We start from the raw sequence: 21,242 nt of genomic DNA, 5'->3' as shown, positions 1-21,242 counted from the left end.
ATGAAAATTGCTGTTTCCACAGGATAATTTCTCTCAAGATCGACAGTGCACACTATCGCGGTGATATCAAGTCAATTTGCCTTTCAAAGTAATGGTCCATTGAAATTGTCCATGGAAGACCCACTCTTTCACTGACTTCAAAATCCCAATAAAAGCAAAGTTGCTGTTTCCACAGAACAGACCCTTTGTTTACTGGGTCATTATCAACGAACTTCATGTGAAACCCAGAGACGAGGAAGGAAAGGAGAAAAACGTGTCCAGGAAGTAAAAAACCAAAAGGGCAGATCTCGACAGGAAGGAGATCAACGTTTCAAATGAAATGAAAATCACAGCAAAGAATAGGACATCACGTTTTATTCCAACTTGTAATTTTTTTAAAGTGCCTCGAGAACAAACTTCATGTGGTTAGCATGAAATCTATAAAAATGATCATCAGGTCCAGCATTTGTGTGCTCAAACAGGTCAGAGGTTCAAAATCTGTCAGCTGGGCGACGTGAAGAATTTCCTCGCCGGCTCTGGTCGACCTCTGAGGACAAAACAAACCATGACATGAGATAACTGAAACAACAACGCTAATATCTCATATCTTTAACCTGCATTAAAGGGAAAACTAAAACCCAGAAATTCTCCCAGTCTTAGAACTAAAGTTAATTTTAGCCCCGTGATCTTCCTCAGTATTTGCTCAAGAGTTTGTGGATGTTGCGTTAACGCGGCGTGGTCTTACGCATTGCCCCGGTTCCTGACTCGCCCTCTCACAGATCTTCCTGCTGTAGCTTGGTAGTAACTGTTTAACTCTGGAGATGTCAGCGGCTTGAAGAAACGACCTGAGAGGAAAATATTTATATATATTAAAAAACAAGGTTCAGTGCTTCCTTCTTTGTATTAAGAGGTCCAGTTATACTGTGAAAGAAAACAAAGGCGGCTGAGGCAGTCGGACGATTCACGGCGATGGTTAAAGAGGCCTCAGGTTTCTCACCTTGCCCTTCACTCTGGCCCATCTTACTGGTGGAGGAAGAAGGGGGGATTTGGCCAATGAGGATACGCCTCCAGTAATCTTCAGGGAGGGACAAGAGGCGGCAGACAACCTGCAGTGAGAGCAACGAGAGCACTCAAAATGATCTCTGAAGATGCAGAGGACAGAGAAATTAATACTATAAAGATGCTACACTCAACATTTGTGTTACCTAGCAACACTTTTCACATTGCATGTGTGATCCACACAGAAATGTGGTCACAATTGTGAGTTAAGTGTCGTGATATATGGAGATTATTATGCATGTTTTATTTTGCTGGTTTATTGGTGTGATTTAAATCCACAATGTCATGTAAGTTCCCTGTTGCCAGGAGAGTGTATAACACTTTGGACAGTAGGGGGCAGCAGCGTGCTTTGGGAACTGAGTCGGATGCATGTAGGGTACTGAAGATTTTTCTTACTTTGTAGCAGCTATAAGGTCAGATATCAAATGCTAGCAGTGACCGGTTCAGTCTGTTTGTACTTTATCGTGACTGAAACCAACCGTTATCCAAAATTCAACTCAATTATCCCCCCCCCCACCCCTCTTCCGGTCTGGATATTTAGAGAGGCTGACCTTCAGCTGAGTGTTGGTGTCTCTCAAGATGGTGCTGGGTGATGGCTCAGGCATCCCGTGACCCACAATGGTTGGGCCGAACACCCGGGACAAGTTATTCTGGTCCATCTGGCAGTGAGGACTCCTCATCACCCTCAAACATTAAGTTAAAAAAAAAAGAAAGAAAAAGAAATATATATATATATATATACACACATATATACACAAAGCCTTAAAATCCCAAAGTGCTCATCTGCAGCTCTTCAGGTGTGCTTGATTTCCGTGTGGAGACTTTGTGGAAGGACTTACTTGTGTAAATGAATCATGAGGAAGGCAAGCGTGTCCCTGTTGGCCTTTGGCAGCTCTGCTATGGCCTGATACATGGTAGCTGAGCAGTTGTCTTCATCAGTCAGCTCTGAAAAAAACGTGACATCAGGCGCTGGTCTCAGCTCTGGAATTTAAAGGTCTGAACATACCTGAAGCCTCCATAAAGGTCCTGTGCAGTCTGAAGGTGATCATAGGTTCATTCAGCTTCCTCAGGAAGTCTTTCAGCAGTCCGCAGACCACATGGACATCTTGGACTTTACTGAGCATCAGAGCAGATTTCCCCTGAAGGAAGCAGTCTCTGAGCTCCTTCACCAGACGCTCACCTCCAGGAACTCTGTACAGGCCTCTCTGCAGACACAGGTTAGACATACAGGAAGTGCATGCTGGGGACAGGGCTCCAGGAAGTTTTCTTTATCCACATCCTTGCATGCACAGGAGGATCCAACCCTCATTTAATCCCAGAGTATCAGAACAAACAGCATCTTTATTATTGATACATCCATAAACCCAAATGATCAAAACAGTAACGGCTCACCTCCTGCAGGCCCCTCCTCTCGATTTCGGCCACGCAGTCCACAATCAGCTGAGGCACTCTGGGATGAGTCTGAGGAGCAAAGTCCTCCAACGAGTCCTGAACAAGGTTTCATTAATAGCTAAATTTGCTTTACGGAAAAAAAATGATAGCATTTGGCATCCCTTCAAAAAACACACATGCCTAATAAAACCCTGACTATAACACATATGTACTACTTTAAACATTTCAAATCGAATACAAAAACAGTTCTTATTTAATTCAGTGACAGCAACGGGGACAACGCTGTTTTTATAACGCTTTGTGCTGCATCTGGGAAATGAAAACCTGAGGACAGAAGCTGAAATTCACCCCGCAGAGGATGGGAACCATTTTTAAGGATTGATCCTCTGAACCTGCTAAACAAGACTGTGGCTCACCTATCAGACGACTGGACCATCTCACTCTCTGATTCAGTGAGTTCTTCTCTGTGACAGAGGTCTGACTGAACCATGCCATCAAACAAAAGGATAAAACAGACTGAGAATGAGATTTTCATGAACGATAAAACAAAGTTTAATTTTTCGGTCAGTGTCAAACGAGCACGTTTCCTGAGGCAATAAAGGTGCTGGTGACCCTTTTTACAAACTGAAAGTTCAGTTTTTCATTGATTATGGTCCCAACATATTTATATGATTGAACTTGATTTTCTGACCTTTAATTAAAGTGACTCTGTGCCCGTTTTGTTTCTTAAAATCAATAACTACATCTTTAGTTGTAAATATGTTCATTGGAGATAAGACTCCTCACACCACTGAACAAAGTCATCAATGACTGGACCGTGGTTAGTTTCACCCTCTTTCAGTAAGCTGACAATAACAGAGTCATCTGCATATTTAATGATGGCCCTGTTTTCATGTCTGCTCTGACACATGTTTGTATAGAGAACCTGTGGAGGAGAACACTGGGTCAGACTGAACCCCATTTATTCTACGTCTTTGTGACCCATTTGTTAAAATATCTACAATCCAGCCCAACGAGTTTTTCCTGATTTCAAACTGATCTAAAAGTCTTAGGGCTGTACAAGAGCAGGCTTTCATTTAGACAGATGTTGTCCAGCTGTTTCACCTCTGTTCCTCACCCCCAACCTGTCGCAGTAGAAAGCCTCCCCTCCCTGAGCCCGGTTCTGATGGAAGTTCTTCCTTCCCACTGTCCCCAAGTGTTTGCTCACAAGGCGTCGTCCGATTGTTTTCTGTATCATTGTAGTGTCTTTACAATATAAGGAGTCTCGAGGCAACTCAGTCATAGTCAACTAATAGTAGATGAAAATTTGACGTGGAAATCACATATTGAGTATATTAGAAAGAAGATGGTTAAAAACATTTATATTTTGGGAAATGTAAGAGATTTATTAGACTATAAAACAATGCGCATTTTATATTTTTCATTGTTTTTCTCATATTTTAGTTACTGTATTGAAGTCTGGGGGAATACATGAGAATACTATAAAACCTCTAAACTTATTACAGAAGAAAGTGATACGAATGATTCATAATGTTAAATATAGAGAACATACAAATAAATTTATAAAATCAAAATTATTAAAATTAGGAGATTTAGTGAAATTACGGACACTATTAATTATGTTTAAGGCTAAAAATAATATTTTGCCCTTTAAGTTACAAAGAGTATTTTTATTGTGTTTGGGGGGAGAAGATGGAAGGAAATTTTATTTGAAGCATCAGTTAGCTGTGACTACACAAAGATTAATGAGTCCAGCGGTTAGGGGTATATGACTGTGGAACTCACTTCATTATAATTTAAAGAGTTGTATAAATTTACATCGTTTAAAAAGTGTTACATGCTTAAAACAATAACTCAATGTGAAGAATGCGAATAAAATTGGAGTTCATTGAAAAAGGATCCATTATAATTTTTTGTTTTATTTATTTTAATTTTAATTTTTCTCCTTGTTACTATGTGGAGTGGTATATTCTGATTGTAAATGTGTTGTTTGGTTTGGGTTAGGACCGCAGATAAATGTTAATGTTAGTTTGTCCTGATTTTTGGTGCCCACTTGTAATATAAATTAGACTGTAGATAGGGGGCGGGGTTTAATAAGAATATTTTCTTCTTCCTGCTCCTTTTCACACATGGTTGTAGAGCTTTTGATGGAAAGTGTGGTTGGTTTGTTTGATTTTTTGTACCAAGTGATAAATAAATAAATAAATAAATAAATGAAATGAAACTGTTGTGATTTTGCGCCATGTAAATAAAACTGAATTGTATTTCACCTGAGCAGTTAAAGAGCCATCCCTGAAAATAAAACACATGTTCAATTTCAAGATATGATCTACTGGCCTTTCAGAGTTGTGCATTTAAGAAGTTTTAAACAGTCCTGCACCAGGAAGCTTTTTTTCTAGAAATGTCCAAACATACAACAGTAATCGAGCAAAACAAACGGAAACTAAACCAGCTCACTAAAGTCGCCCTGTTGTCCATGAACACAACCAACTGAAATGACTGTTGCAGGTTTGTTGTGATGTCACAGTGAAGCCCCTCCCTCCAGCTCACACCTTAGCTGCCGTTTGAGTTGTACTTCCTGTGCAGCCATCAGCGAACTTCTGTCGGCACTCCGGATGAGCGACCACGCGACAGTTCCTGCACTTCACCACCATCTTACCAAAGCGGATCCTCTTCCCACACGGCGTGCAGGTCTCCGGCCGGATCACCTGGAGGGAAATGACACGTTACTCCATCAGAGGTGATGTCGGAGCAGCTGGAATGTAAACATCAAGGAGGTTGCACCCCATGATGGGAATATCAGCATTACCCTATTGTTGCCATGCTGTTACCAACATGAAAATGCAGCGTGGGCAGGAGTGCTGCTGATTGGCTGAGAAAGAGTAAAGTAGCCATGGTAAACCAGCCAACTTAAACTTAGTTAGGTGAGGGGCGATCGTGGCTCAAGAGTTGGGAGTTCGCCTTGTAATCGGAAGGTTGCAGGTTCGAGGACAGTCTCGGTCGTTGTGTCCTTGGGCAAGACACTTCACCTACCGCCTACTGGTGTCAGTGGTGGCACACTCTACTACTACTACACTACTAAAAAAGTTCCACAAAGATGGTTCTTTTTAAGGAAAATGAGATCTTTTAATGTCTCATCTGAGATGTTGTCTTTGTTTTATAGAAGTTTTATCGAATCTGTGACGTCTTTTTGTATCGCTGCCTGGTTTGGTAACCTGACGGTGAAGAATAAGAATCGGTTGGGACTTCTGGTAAAAACTGTTAGCAAAATTTCAGGGCGCTGGCAAGATGGACTTTTGGCCATTTACAATAGAAATGTGCTTAGAAAGGCTCATTCTGTTATTAATTGTGTGAACCATCCACTTCACAGTGAGTTTGAGTTGTTGCCTTCCAGCCGCCGTTTTAGAGTTCCTCTGAGGACTAAAAGACTCCAGGTCTCTTTTATCCCTACTGCGTCTTGTCTCCTTAATGGCAAATAATTGTCCTTGAACTTTCCATCATTATTATTTTATAGTATTGTTCTGTTTATTTTTATCCTGCTGCTAAACTAATTTCCCCTTGAGGGACAATAAAGAAATTGAATTGAATTGATTCCTTAGTTTTGTTATACAGTGAACCTATTTTTTCAGTATTACACTGAAATCACTTCAACTGTTTACCTTAGTGTGGAAGAAAACACTTGTTCGGCCACGATGATCTGACATTGTGACAGTTTGGCTTATTTAATTTGCTCAAAAAGCAGTTTTATTGTACATTATTGTGGAATAAATATAAAAAAGGTTGTTTTTTTATTGTTCTATTATTACAACATGTGGAAATAATTCCACAACAGTTACATGATATCCAATCTGTGTCTATAATATCGTCACAGTGACATTTGAACAGTTTAGTTTCCTGTCACTTCCTTCTGGTAAGTTCATTTATTTCAACGTATTCAGTTTTATAATAAACATCTGAACACACTAAAATGTATGTAGTCAAGTATATTTAAATTGTTTTACATATCCAAACATGTTTTCAAAGTAACGCAAATGTTACTTTTATATTATCATAACCAAGTTACTAACTCAGTTACTTCCACAAAAAAGTAAATTGCCCAACACTCGTCGTACCGTCTTTGACACAAAGGTGTGTTTGGAGGCTTTCTGATCTCTGCCGACGTTCCCGACTTTCTCCTCGACCAGAGCTTCACCTTCAGGACCGGAGACCGAGTCGTTGCAGGGGAACCACACCGACGTCTGGCCTGAAGGGCAGAGTGCAAAACACGGGTTTTCTCACCTGTTCTGACAGCAACAGATTAAAAGAAACAAACGAAAAAAGAGGCTAAAAGAGAAACTCAGAACACCTCTGACTGATTCTCTGATCGGTCGTCTAAAGCATGATGGGAAATCTTGTCCAAAGCAGTCCAACTGTAGTGAACCTGGTAGATCCTCATTCTTTAAAATCATTAATCCGTCACTGGTCTGGACACATTTGGACATGAAGCTGAAACGAATTAAATATCTATCCAGCATACAGGCAGCCCCTCAAACGAGCCCGTCAGTAAGTAAAATTACTAAAGTTTGGAGTGAAGAGTATGAGTCGGTGCTTCAGCTTTGGTGCTACAAACTGGGTTGTGTTTAAGACTGCACAGACACCTTAATATTGCATACTCTGTATATATTATGACTGAATGCTGAAACTACTTGCACTTTAAATTCTGTTTACACCCACATATAAGCTACAAGATCTACAAAGCACTGTTTTATTACTTTCTTTTAGTTGCGTGAATCGAATCTGCAAAGTAAGAATTCGCTCTGCGAACGTGACAACAAACATCTTGTATCTTGAACGTAGAGCTGACCTCCTGCTGAGACGGTACACTCCTGGGTGATAGTCTGGGGAGAGTTTTCGGAGGTTTCCTGAGTGATTCCCAGCACCATGTGGACCTGGCCTCCAGTGTCATTAGAAATGATGGAGGCCTTCACAACGGTCTCCACCTCCTGAGTAAGTTCAAAGAGTCAGAGCCACAGGAGAGCCTTTAAAAACATGTTTTATGGCCTCTGCAGAGGCGACTTTTCACTCGGGGAATCAGGACGACTTTAGTTTGAGTCAGTGGAGGCATCAGAAACGTTCAGGTACAGTAGGAACAAACAGAACTTTAAGCAGTTAATTCTTTGGTTCATTAATGACTTTGTTGTGGTAGATTTATAATAAACAACTGATTGGTTGATCAGATACTTGCATTAACAATCACACAGCAGTGAATCATTACATTCAGAACAGAAAGTGAGTTAAGTGAGTCTGAACTTAAATGGTTGTTCAGAAACTGCTGATCTGCTGGGATTTTTCCACCAACCATCTCCGAGTTTACAGAGACAGAAGACCACACCTGTCTATTCTAATGATATAGCTGCCATGTTCCTCCCAGCTCTTTGTTAATCTGCCCCATAAAGAATTAAGGAAAGGCCCAGCCTGGTACTAACAAGACGAGGTCAAGTGAGAACATAACATCTCAGTCGGTTTTCCATTTACCTTCTCCACAGTTTTCCTCTCCAGAAGCTCTGCTGACAAGTTCCTGCCTCTGCTTCGTTTCCTGACCGAAGCACCAACAGGCAGACCCATCGAGGAACGCTGTGGAGAACAGCATATCATCAGAAAGCCAGGGGAACAGAGGCTGTACCCTGCACCAAAATCTGATGGATGAACAAACAAGTAAATATAGGACGGCGTGTTACCCTCCTCTCTCTCGCTCGAGACCTCAGCGGTTGGATCACAGTCGTGTCCAAATCCTGAAAGACCATGACAAAGAATGTTAAAGCGTTCTTACACTGCAGGCATGGTGCACGTGTCGGGTTAATGTTCGTACCACATCGTCGTCGGTGCGATCGTAGCTGATGTCAGAGTGAGACAGGAAGGACGACTCATCGATGACGGGCAACCTGACAAAAGATTTTTATCATCTTTAGTGAAAACTCTTCACTCCGTTTCAAACAGACTTTACAGAGGAGGACTCTGCTTCTTTAACCTGCATTCTCTCTGATGCCCAGCAGGTGGCAGCTCTGACCTTATTACTGGTCCCTGAGCTCAGTAAACTCTTTCCTGCTTTAAGGTCTGATTGAGATTAGAGATGGATATGGTCTGATGCCAATATCATAAATTTGGATATCTGCCGATACTGATATGAATCTGATATAGTGTTTTTTAATCAATAAAACTGTTTTTTTATATCTTGCTGCATTTTGTATAAGTTCATACTCAAGTTTAAAAACAAACACTAAAGCTATCCTGTTACACCTGTGTGTGAAAAATACACTGCAAAAAAAATATTTCATAGTTCAGCAAAACTGATCTATCTAATAAACTTAAACCTGCTCCATCCTCCCTATTCTGGTATTTTTTAGCAGAAATATTAAGCAACCTAACTAATAGGGCTGCAAACTCCCAGCAAAAATAGTGAACCCTCCACCCTCCACCTCATGATGCTTAATCGACGTAATCAACTTTAATTTGATGCAGTGTGAAAAAAAAAAAATGCACAGAAATAAATTATTTTTCAAGAATAATTAAATAGATTCAACATCTTTCTTCAACAGAACTGCAAACTGCACAGATGGTTCCCAAAGGAAAAAGTAGTATATCTTACTAGGGTATATTAGACTTAACAGTTACTATATACAGTAATGGACTTCTATATATTTAATCAGATTAAAACTTTGGGTGTCAGATTCAGATAATTATTTATTAAAAGCTCAACATTTAAAATGAGAATAAGAAAGAAAAGTATGTCTTTGTGCCCCTTTTCCCTGTTCATGCCCTATCGGCCCCCCTGGCTACACTTTGCTAGATCCGCCCCTGCACAGTTACGTCAGCTGTAGAAAAAGATCCTGGTGTAGAAATAATATTAAATAAATTCTAACAACAGCTGATCAAGCTTAAACATGCTGCTGTTGTTCAGCCGCTGGTTTCCTCTTTCTGGTGCAAAGTGAGACAAAAACAAAGAAGAGAGACGATCAGCTGATCATTGATCAGTTTCATGATTGAAGTAGCAGCAAGAAGAAGCAGTCGCTCCATATATCGGTTGTTAAGCTTAACGTGGGAATGCTTTACAAACATTCAGAGATGAACTTACACACTTGCTTTACTTCTCTCTGGGAAAACTTCCTCAGAGATGAAATGCTGGTTTGAGGCTACAAATACACACAGCCGCTCTATCATGTGACCACACTGCTCCGACTGCTATGGTTATGAGCCGAGTTACCCGTGTGGGAAGTTTTGTGAGGAGCTTTTTTAATATTTAACGGATCGGATTACATTTTTTATTTCTCTCCGATATCCGATCCAGTAATTTACGTCAGTATCAGACCGACACCGATACGTAATATCGGATCGGTCCATCTCTAATTGAGATTGTTGATATCACGGTCCTGTTAAAGTCAGAGAGGAGCAGGAGGCAGATTATGGGCGGGGCTACCTGTGATTGCCGTGTGAGCGTACAGGTGCCCTCAGGTGTACCCACAGCATGTTTAATCTAGTTTCAAAAACGGGTTTTGTTGTTTATGTTTTTTTTGTTGTTTTTTTTTTAAGTGGGGGGGGTGATGTCACAGTAGCTGCTTCCATCTTCTTTATACAGTCTGTGGTTTATTCGTGATGTTTTATCATTAGATTCATTTCAACAACGATTTAACTTGTAAACCTGGAAAACACTTTCACCAGCAAGGACCGTGATTGGCTGCCACCTCACCGTCTGGTGCTCCTCTGCAGCGTCATGTTCCCCCCTTTGTGCTCAAACGTGGCCAAGAGAGACTTCTGCTCATCGTTCAGACAGGCGCTGGATTTAGTGTCGTGGACGAGGATGTCGCACATTAGCTGCATCTGCCTCTGCTGGAGGACAGGACAGAGGTCTGTGAGCTCTCCCCACAGGCTGAACAGCTCATTATAAACAGACCTGCTGAGGGAGAGAGTGATGAAGGCCTACAAACAAAATAAACCATGGTGCACTCATTTTACTGTGTTTCAGTCTGAACAGCGAGGCAGTGTAGATCAGTGAGAGGAGGCTGACGGAGGATAAATATGCTTTGATTCAGGGGCAATTTTAATCCATTTTTGGGGTGCTGAATCAGAGCACCCCAAAAATTTCTTACTTTTTTGACAATATTTGCTGTTTGTGTGACACACTACTAAAAATATAAAACCATACAGTACTTGGTTGAGATGTAATATTTTAACAACAAAAATATAGATAACCCCCCTCCCATAATGGTTGGTTCCAGCTCTCCCCTGCTCTGGCTCTAGCGCCCTGTCTGCCAGAGCGATGGCGGCTGAGACGCAGCAGAGCGGAGGTGTTAGTGTCTGGCTAAAAACAGGACATGTTGGCTGCATTTAACCTTCAGTTACTCTTTATATAGTTGGTAGGAGTCAGACCATGTTTCTTTTTAGCTGACAAACATTACACCAGGTAACCTGCAGTGTTGAAAACGTGTTTTCCGATGATGTTTGCTACCCTACAATCAGTCCTGCTGTGTTTTAGTATTTATATCTTTTATTAGATGTTCATGTGGTTTGGTTATTTGCCTTTTGGTTGAAAGTAAACCGAGAGAGGACTTGTTTTTTTTTTTCATCTAATTGAATCTATTTGTGTATGATTGTCAGTCCAAAGAGAGAGAGAGGAAAGAGGGGAGAGAAAGTACAAGGTCAGGAAGAAGTAAGAAAACAGACAGGGAACAGTGACAGGCAGAAACTATTAAACTGACAAAGAGGAAAAACCTGATTTTACTTACAATCTGGAAGTTGTGTCCTCCCTATATTAAAGCTGCTAAACAGAATCTCCTAAACAAACTGGTTTGAACCATTTTTGACCTCTTTAACAACATTCCAACATAACATCATCATTGATCGGGGAGATTAAAATTAATGATATTTTTATGTGGTTCAGCCACAACTCTACTAAAACCTCAGACAGTAATAGGTAGGCCAACGTTTGGACCGTCCAGTTGTCTGTATGACTGCTGCAGTACGTACATCACATTTGTGCACTATCAGAGCCAAACAGCCTGGTGGAGTGAGGAGCTGTAAAGAGAAGCAGATGCTCTGTTTCTAAAAATGTTTTAAGCTTGTTTCTGTACTGCAGCTTTAAATGTTTTCCAAAAGCACACAGACACTTATCAGTGTTTCTCAAACGTTTTACAGTGTGGACCACCTGATAAAATGTCGAGCTCTCCTAAGGACCACTATGAAAGCATGAAACTCATAAATCTGACAACACAAAATTAGTTTTATTAAATTAGTAAAATTAGTATCTGCAGTAAAGATTTTTTCATGCATTGTATACATTCTACCACAGGCAAAGTTGCCTCCATTTTTTATATATTTTAATATTTTGTAATAATTTATTCTGTTTTGGGAGTGTTTTTTATGTATCTGTATTATATTATACTTACACATTAAAGTGAATCTCTGTCCAAAAAATGCACTCAGTTTACTTTTTACTCACTGTGAGCATCATTCATTATTTTCCCACTAATTAAGGTTAGGATATGTACTTTAAATTCCAATCCATTCTTCTTTGGCAGCATTTAAATAACCTTGATCAGATTTGATGGTTTTGTTACAGACTTTAAAAAAGTTTTTTTCCTTTTCTTTCACAAATGTGGGATTAAATTGTGTTAAAATGTACAAAACAGTGATGTCATGTTTTGTGACGAGGACCCAGGCACAGAGAGACTTGATGAATTTAAGAATCTCATGATTTAATAAAGAAATTTGCAGACTTGCACAGAGATGGTAAAATTATGATGACTGATAACGGAGACGAAGACAACAGATGAGGACAGGGAGGAACAGGTTTAAATGCACCAAAGTGACAGTCAGAGAGAACTCGGGACAACTGGAGACATTTAGGGATGCAGGGACTGACAGAGACGGGGAAGACGTCTCATCGTGACGAGTAAAGTTTATCTTGCCTGGCTGGGCAGCTCTCCTGCTGCTCAGCACCCCCAAAGCTCTGATCCTAGAATCGCCCTTGCTTTGATTTAAGAAACACCTCTGCTGAAAGAAATCACTGCAAAGAGCTCTGAGGATTCAAACTCAGGTTACTGTGACACATGAGTAAATACATGTATCGCTTTTTATTTTTAATATTTAATTAAGATTCAGGCATTAATCTAATGCACTTTCATGGCATTTCACTTGTATTCTTCTGGATTTAGCAGAGAGAAGTGGCTCTGTGTGTAAACCCGGGTTAAGGTCATTGCTGCTCTGAGTTTCAGTAAAATGCAGCAGAAGACCAGATTGTGTGTCGGCTGACTGGGCTGTGTGTTTTTCTGTCAGTGCCAAAGAAGCTCTTCGTGTTCTCAGAGCGCATTAACATGGTTTAACTGATCAGAGAAATGACAGTGAACTCGCTCACTAACTGATCCAACAGCTGCAGAAACGTCCCTGTGTTACATGAACCACGAATCATCAGAAACATGTAAACCAGCCGTGGTTTCCACCTCTGACCTTGAGCCTCACCAGGTATTGGTAGTCGGCCTCCACCTTGTAGCGTTTCTTCATCTCAATGTCCAGCTGATTGCGAGCGTGTTTCAGCTTCACTTCCAGAGCGGCTTTGGCCACGTCCGACTTCACCAGCAGCTCTTTGTACTTCTTCAGCTCCAGCTCGGCGTGCAGCCACTTCTTTCTGACCTCCTCGAAGTTTTTCACCAGCTCGATCGTCTCTGAGAGAGCAGACCGATTACAAGTGTGTAACTACCAAACCCGTCTTACCCGTCGAATTTTAGTTTGGTGTTTTATATAAAAACAGGTCAGAGGTCAGCAGAGAGCACATGCAGATTTATCCACGAATGAGGTGAGTTTAGGGGTTATGTCATGTGATCTACTGACAGCTGATTGGTGTCGAGTGTTGTTCTCACCCTGCTCAGTCCGCATGCTGTTTTCCTCCACAGTGATCCTCTGGAGACACAGAGCCAGCAGCTCCTCCACAATTACCCGAGACTCCGCCATCGACGACCGGATGTGCCTCCACCTGTCAGAGAGGGCGGTAGCTGTAACGCCGCAGTAAGAGAGCCTGGAGCTCCCAGAGAAGGGGAGGTCAGTGAATCTGACTGAAGCATCTTACCAGAAATCTGATGCTTTGTATTATTTCTGTCAGCTAAAAGAAAAGAAAAACATATTCTTTACCCATTTATCGATTTTACTCTATTTTTGTAACCAGGTAGCATGAGCCATCCCATCTAAGAAGCAGTGGCGTGTCCAGCGGGGTGGCCTGGGGGGGCACAAGCCACCTCCCCAACCAGACTGGCCACCCCAGGTGCCACGCCGAAGCTAAAACAATAAAAATCAATGAAATATCAAATGTATGATTATGTTTTCATAGTGAAGCTCAGATATCCGAGTGTAAGTGAATGCAGCATCGGCTTCTGCACTATGAGCATCATGTTAGCAAAGGTAGGAGAGCCAAGCACGAAAGAGGCACCGCAGAAAACAATTTTTCGGCGAAACATAGGTTAACATAGCTGGACTGGCCATCGGGCATACAAGAAGGTGTGGAAAGTTTTAAATAAGATAACGGGTAGAGATCTTGCTCCGATGATGTCTCACATCTACACGGGAGGAACGTTTATGAGTAAAGCTAAGGCCAATTATTTTGTGAATTATTACAGCAATAAAATAACAAATTTAAAATCTAATATGAGCAGAGGCGATCCCACCTTATCACAGCGTCTTATACAGGATGTTACCATGAATAATAAGCAATGCCCATTTAAGTTTGAGGCAGTGAGTGTGGATATGGTAGAGCGTTTATCGATACATCCTCCAGCTCTGATAACAGACAGTAAACTGCTCAAAGTTGCAGCCAAGTTTGTGTCCCTTCATGTCACATATGTAATAGATCTTTGGCATGCAGCTGATTTTTGTTGCAGTGGAAAGAATCGAAAATAATTCCCATTCCTAAAAACAAGAATGACATTTTTAATGGTGTCAACAGCAGATTAGTCTGCTCCTGTTCTAAGTATAATTATGGAGAGGATCGTCTATGAACAAATCCAACATTACCTAACAGAAAATCAGTTACTCAGTTTCAACATGCTTACAAACCTGCTTATTCCACCAGCTCAGCTCTCAGTCACATGACAGATAACTGGTATAAATATCTAGACGATGGGAATTTGGCCGGGGTGGTATTCGTGGATTTTAGTGCTGCATTTGATAAATCCTGATCCTTTGATAGATAAACTACAATGTGATGGATTTTCACCAGCTGCTTTGTGCTGGATGGAAAGTTATTTGTCTGGAAGAAGGCAAAAGGTTTATTATAATGGTTATTTCTCTGAGGGCTGTGAAATAAACTGTGCTCTACCCCAAAGCAGCTGCCTCGGTCTGCTTCTCTATTCAGTCTTCACCAATGATCTGCCGTACGTCCTGGATAAATCTCATCTTGTAATGTATGCTGATGACTCCACCATGTTTTCAGCCAGCAGCTACTCTGAACTGACCAGCGTATCACAACTAGATTTGCTGAACGTGTTTGACTGGATAAGTAAAAACAACATGATTTTAAACGTGTCTAAATCCAAATCCATGTTAATAGGAAGTAGAGGACGCTTAGTCAACAGCCCACAGCTAAACCTTTCCATAGCTGGATCGGTATTAGAACAGGTCACCCAGATTAAATTACTTGGTGTTACCATAAACCACCTTTCATGGTCTCAGCACATCAACTCTGATATTAAGAAAATGGGACAGGGCATAGCTACAGCTGGGAAATGCTCCTTTTATATGACTTCTTTTATGAAAGATGTCATTAATGCACCAGTGTTATCTCATCTAGAGTACTGCTCAGTCATTTGGTCAGCAGCTAATAAGACAGATCTGAACTTCAGTTAGTCCAGAACAAGGCGGCCGGATTAGTGTTAAGGTGTTCATGTTATACAAGTATTGAAAAAATGCACGATAAACTTTCTTGGCTAAATTATACTATGACTTACTTGTATTTTTAAAGAAAGCAACACTGGTAAACACACCACACTTTTTATGCTCAGTTGCAGCATCCAGGTGAAATACATAATCATGCTACACGATTCTCAACTAACCACAATTTAGTAACTCCTCGAGTTAAAAGTAACTTTTTGAAAAACTCTGTTATATTTAGAGCATCAGTGGAATAAGTCGCCTTATGCAATCAGAGAATTGGCTTCTATTCATAATTTTAAAATCACCTAAAAGCCAATTTAGGCAGTTTTTAATTTATTTGTAAATGTTGTAAGAGGCTAATGTCACTTGTAATGGAAATTGTGTTTTTTATAATTTTTAATATTTCCATGCTTATATTTTCAGAATTGTAAAACCTTATTGTGGATGTAGGAGCCAAATTATGTGGATATTTTGTATCCAACTCATTGTGTAACATTTTATTCGGTGGTATTCGATGGTTTGGGCCCGAGGAAGACGAGCAACCACTGTTGTGGAAGCTAATGGGGTTCCTTATAAATAAACAAAACTGTGCAGGGGCGGGTCTAGGAAAGTTTTGCCAGGGGGGCCAGGTAGGGCATTAACATTTAAAATTTCTCGCTTTTATTATGTAATTATCTGAATCTAGCGAACAAAGTTTTTATCTGACGTAAAATGTATAGAAATCATACATATAGCAACAAGACTGTACATCACTGTCACAACAGCGTTTGTTTTCATTCAAAGGCTTTATGGCTTTAATACCTGGGGGGTCGGTCTCTAGTCAAAATGCCCAGTTTTTGTCCCAGTCCAGCCCTGCAGATTAATACTGCCAGCTGACTGTATTTCATCATCAGCCAGTGTTGTTCTTTATACATCAATATTACCAAAGTTTACCATAAGGCAGCATATAAAGTATTTACTTGCTTTCAGGTTTTATTCAAATGTTAGTCTTTTCATTTGTTTCCCCACTTTTTTCCTGTTTCAAAATCAAACACCAGTTTGTAAGAAGATTATCTTTTGTTTTAATAGGCAGATAAAGTTTTGCATTGGCTAATTTGCCAATTGTATGTTAAAAATGTTCATATTTTAATATTCAAAAATGTATTTGCCCAAAACATATGCACTACATGTCAGTAAAAATACTTTGCAAATATTGATGTCCTTGACTGCTGAATAAACACCGACTGATTGTATCTCTTGTACTTTAAAAACTTTGCACCGTAGTGGTTAAAATCTCATTCTAAGAGTTAAAAGCACATTCGGTTATTGAATTATGGTTAACGGTTGGTAGAATTGTTTTTAACATTATCTGCCACCCTTCTCCAAATCTGTGCCCCTACCTGCTCCCCCCCAACAAAAATTTTCTAGACACGCCACTGCTAAGAAGGCTGCTGAGGCTCTGGTGGAAAGATATGTGGAGAAAAAGGAGAGGGTGACATTACTGAGCACGCCTCAGAGGATGTCCTGACCTCTGATAACAGGGTTTCTGTTAGCTGCTATTTTGTTGATGCTGACGACCTCATTGGGGTTCTGCGCTTTCCCCCCGATAGTCACACAGAAAATATTGCAACTGTTGGGCAGGAGCTGATACAAGAATGAGGAAATTGTGAGATACTTGGTGACACATGCAGCCCAAAATATGGTAGCCACTGCCAAAACTTTAAAAAGTTAAGCATGCTTTCTACAGAGCACCAAGCCCAAACCCGATTTTTAAAAACAAACAAAACAACAACAACAACAACAACAAAAAGGGGGTATGAAAAAAACAAACAAACAAACAAACAACCCCCTCCCAAAAAAACAAAAACACACAACAACAACACCAACCCACAGCACTTGGACACTGCTAACATAATGGACAGGTTTTTGACGGGCCTCCCACACAAACGCAGAGCAGGAGCTGAAGCATCGCCAAATGTTTCCAAACCAACTTCATTCTGAGACAAAGACTAGAAAATATGGTGAAGCAAATCTGCTCTTTGGTTTCACCTGCACGAGGTAGGTCTCTGCGACAGAATTGGTTTTCGCTGGACTCTTCAAATCACAGACAAACAGGATCCCACATTCTTGATTTTTAGTTCAAACACTTGTTGTAATGACTAACTACTCCTGACATGTCGGAGATGTTAGCTCTTTATACAGTAAAGTTACAGCTGGATACAAATAACATCAGGCTGATCCTGACACGATTTGTTCCCCGGTTTAAATCACAGACAAACAGGATCCCACAGCTGTTTATGTTTTTAAACCCATTTTCCACAGAGAGACATTTTTAAAAATGTATTGATACCAACGTTGAATATTATTACACAGGAAAAAAACAACTACATGTAAAATAATGACAGCGTGACGCCTCTGCCTTTGTAAACAGAGGGACAGTAACTGCTGTAAAACCTGCAGACAGTCAGATTAACAGTATTTTGTCTCATTCTGCGATTCATCTCATGTAAACAATAACGTGGCGCACAGCGTGACGTGAAAAAAGCACATACCTTTGACGTTGCCTGACGTACTCTGTATTCCTCGTCCACACGGAAACGCAAAAAAGGAGTTTAAAAAATCTCAGTTTTCGGTGATTCACGCCGTTTACGTGGACGAAACAGCTGCGTGTTCAAAAATACCCGTGTAGGTGTGGAAGCAGCGTAAAAGAGTTGGTAGTTTATTTTATTACTACCTGTAATTTATTGCAGTTTGCTTGTATTTGTTTAATTTTTTACTAAGTGTGAAATAAACCGCAATGGAGTTTGAAAACAAAATGTATGTGTGTGTGTGTGTGTGTGTGTGTGTGTGGTTGGAGGATGTGTTTGAGCCGATGCCATCAGAGCACACACTTACTGTGCAGTAACAGCTGATTTCAGTCTTCTTCCACTCGAGATTCGCACATTTCATTTTAACCCTAATTATGTATTTATGTGACAGGTGACGTCACCTTCCTGTCAGACACGTGAAAACAACCTGAGGACGGCCCGGATATTAAAGCAGCAGGTTAAATAACGTTTTAGATGTGCACAGCGCAGAAACAGAGACACTGACCTGAGTGACGCAGAGTTTCACGTCCAGGACACGTGCACAGGCTTCAGTCACATCACCTGAACGTGGCCACAGACGTCACAGCAGCTGTTTCTTATCACTGATCAATAACCCCGCCCTCACCTGTCTAGCTCCGCTGGACAGGTTTATGCAGGAACGATGGGGGACGTGACCTCACCGCAAGTCGCCCCCCCCTCCCCCCAAGATTTAAGACGGCACGAAAATAAAATGGATAAAATAAAACAAAACAAACACAAAAAACAGAACACATGTTAGAGCGAGTATATTTTGATTTGGCCCAGTCCCGAAGAACGCTAATAATTCTGTTTGCTTAAAGAAAATCTGAACATATTTAAACGATGCTTCTCTGTGCAGTTAATGAATGGTGAAATAAAAATGTCATATCGGCTTTTACAAGTCAGCAAGTGCAAAAAATAACTTAAAAACCTCTGGAATTAAATAATGATATAGAAATAATGCCTCATCTATATAAGAAAAGTTACCAGTAACAAAATGTAAATAACCCTGAATGCCTTTCCTTGCACCTTATTTTGGTACTCATTGCTGTTTTCTACTACAAACTTCCTGTTCGGGTGTAGAAGCTTTTATTTTGATGGGACGATTTCCTGTAAAACTGTTTTTGGCGCAGTTTTCAGCGGCAGTCGCGGGAGTTTTGAAATGTGATGGCTTAACGGAGCCTGTGGAGATTTCTTTTGTCATTAGCAGCACAAAGTATGGTTGTGATATAAATGAGGACACGTTTAGATGTTTTTGTGACAGTCGCTACGTTTGTTAAATGTTATGTTGAAACGAACTTCATGTTATAAGGTTTACGATTGTGAGAGTGTGGATTATTTTTGCTTACACGCTGTTTCTATGTGTACATCCCCAGCTCTTACGGTGAGATTGATGGTTTACAGCCATTAAACCTTCAAAACGTCATCAGTAAAGTGTCATCCTTCATTGGGGGGGCTTCGGGTTCGCTACACAAAATATTTTCCTCTCCTTTGAAGTTTTACTGAACAAACAAAAATCTGAAATATATTTTCAACATAAGCATTCTTTTCTTTCTTCTCAAAGTAATAATGCAAAGCAGCAGTCATGTGACATTTATTTAACAAGAAAAGTCATTTGTCTTCTACATCCTCCTTTTCTGACCACCCAGATTTTTCTTTGGAGCAGAACTTTCTCAGCAGTTTTTGGTCACTCGACAAATAAGAATGAAAGTGTCTTTGAATTGATGTTGCACAAACAGAATCCCCTTTAGTGACTCTAGAGAAAACTGATTCCTCTCCTTAGTCCACTGGCTCTGCATTAGTGAGCAAACATTTGCATTGTGTGAGGGAAGAGCAAAGACAAACTGTGCAATCTTCAGGCTTTTGGCCTTCTCAACTATTTGGTCCACTTCTGGTTCACTGGTGGACCTCTCTGTGCACTCATCAGTGACCTGGTCAAAACACCTGACATCATTAATTGCTACTCCCTTCTCTCCCTACTTGATGCAGACTTCAACCCCAGTCTGGTGGGTCTCTCAGATCCGTCCATATAAATGTTGAAAACTCTTCCATGGAGCATCCATTTCTCAAGATACTCCAGACATGTACTGAACATCAGCACAGAACTGGTCATGTTCCTTACCAAGTCCATCTCTACACTTTTGTGCTAGTAGTCCCTTAACTTTCAGAGACATGAGGTTTCGTTTTGGGTTTTTTTCTTGTTTTTTAATTTTGCTGAGAGAGAAAGAGTGCGTTTAAAGCTGGAAACATCTGTATCGTCCTCTCAATGCCTGGGAGCTCTGACAGCAACCATTGCTCTGTATTCAATATCAACAAATTCACAGAACTCCTTCAGGTTCTCAGTGTGCGCTGTGTAAATGTGGAAATACTGATAGATTTTGAACATGATGTTGTCATCATCATGATGAACACAGTTATTCAAAAGGTGTGCTGGCCACGCCACACCAATCACATCTTTTCTGAAGAAACTTCTTTAAATTGGCGAAAAGATTCTTTCCTCCTTCATTGGATTCCTCCAAAATGTGTGTTGCACTTGTCTCCAGTAAACACAACACATTTTTCAGACAATATTTTTTGTGTTTCAGTGAGGTATTGTGCAAAGGTTTCTGCCGTGTTTCTAAACTGAATTCATTTTGTTTGCACGCCACCATTCTTCCAGTCAAAGCACTGAATTATGTTTGGGAATATTTTCTCCATGGTTACTTCCTGTAGAAATGCCACAGTACTGGATTTCATTAACAGCTTCTAAGAGCTGTTGGAGTCTGGAAATGCTTTTTTTAGCAACCCCCAAAAATTGATTCTGTTCATCTGGACGTAGCGTTTTGTGGGAGAAACATTTCATCACTCATCCAGGTGACGTCTGCAGGTTTCCCCAATCTTATGACTGAAACCAGCCCACTGAAGGCCAGCCCATTGTTGCTCATCTCAGTCAATGATTGTGCAAAGCTCTATCCTCGTCTTTCAGGTTAGGATTCCTGACGAGGCGGAGTGTCTCCGCAGTTGTTCTGGGACTTTTAGACTCACTAGTTTTCTCTCCAGTGTCGTTGAACTCTTTGCTTCCTACCTTCCTGCCAGGCTTCTTCTGTACTGTGTGGCTGTTTTTGAATTCCTCGATCACTCACTCCAGTTCTTCACGGTCGACAACACTGCAATAACGTTTTACATGCATCTTTGTGAGCATCAACAGTTCTTTCTCTGTAGTCTGATGAACTGATTTCTTTAGTTTAACTCTATTTTGATTTTAAAGCTTTGAGTATTACAAAGGTAAAGCCCATCGATGGCCTGTGCTAAGGACCCTGATTATATTTTCCTGAAATAATGCTCTGCTGAAAAAGC

General features: G+C 40.6%; 1 protein-coding gene across 7 annotated transcripts; it reads right to left on the bottom strand.

Annotated features, from left to right (window-relative positions):
• Positions 1-339: 339 nt before the first annotated feature.
• Positions 340-18,538, bottom strand: LOC146512078 (rac GTPase-activating protein 1). 7 transcript variants are annotated; one of them, XM_085169834.1, is made up of 18 exons: positions 18,394-18,538; positions 13,526-13,558; positions 13,320-13,432; positions 12,910-13,124; positions 10,154-10,293; positions 8,279-8,351; positions 8,148-8,201; positions 7,945-8,043; positions 7,274-7,412; positions 6,543-6,673; positions 4,983-5,138; positions 2,431-2,526; positions 2,045-2,243; positions 1,878-1,983; positions 1,590-1,722; positions 977-1,085; positions 725-824; positions 340-526 (listed from the first exon to the last, which is right to left on the bottom strand). In XM_085169834.1, exons 3-18 carry the CDS (start codon positions 13,408-13,410, stop codon positions 481-483), a joined length of 1,887 nt encoding a protein of 628 aa, XP_085025960.1. In that variant the 5' UTR covers positions 13,411-13,432; positions 13,526-13,558; positions 18,394-18,538; the 3' UTR covers positions 340-480. The 7 variants fall into 7 exon arrangements, with proteins under 7 accessions (XP_085025960.1, XP_085025958.1, XP_085025957.1 ...); XM_085169832.1 differs by lacking the exon at positions 13,526-13,558 and having other exon boundaries at positions 13,320-13,474; XM_085169831.1 differs by lacking the exon at positions 13,526-13,558.
• Positions 18,539-21,242: the final 2,704 nt, after the last annotated feature.

The sequence above is a fragment of the Neolamprologus multifasciatus genome, chromosome 8, assembly GCF_963576455.1.
Source record: "Neolamprologus multifasciatus chromosome 8, fNeoMul1.2, whole genome shotgun sequence".
In the NCBI taxonomy this organism is placed as follows: domain Eukaryota; kingdom Metazoa; phylum Chordata; class Actinopteri; order Cichliformes; family Cichlidae; genus Neolamprologus; species Neolamprologus multifasciatus.
Note: the sequence above shows the minus strand (reverse complement) of the source record. Positions and strands in the feature narration are given on the sequence as shown.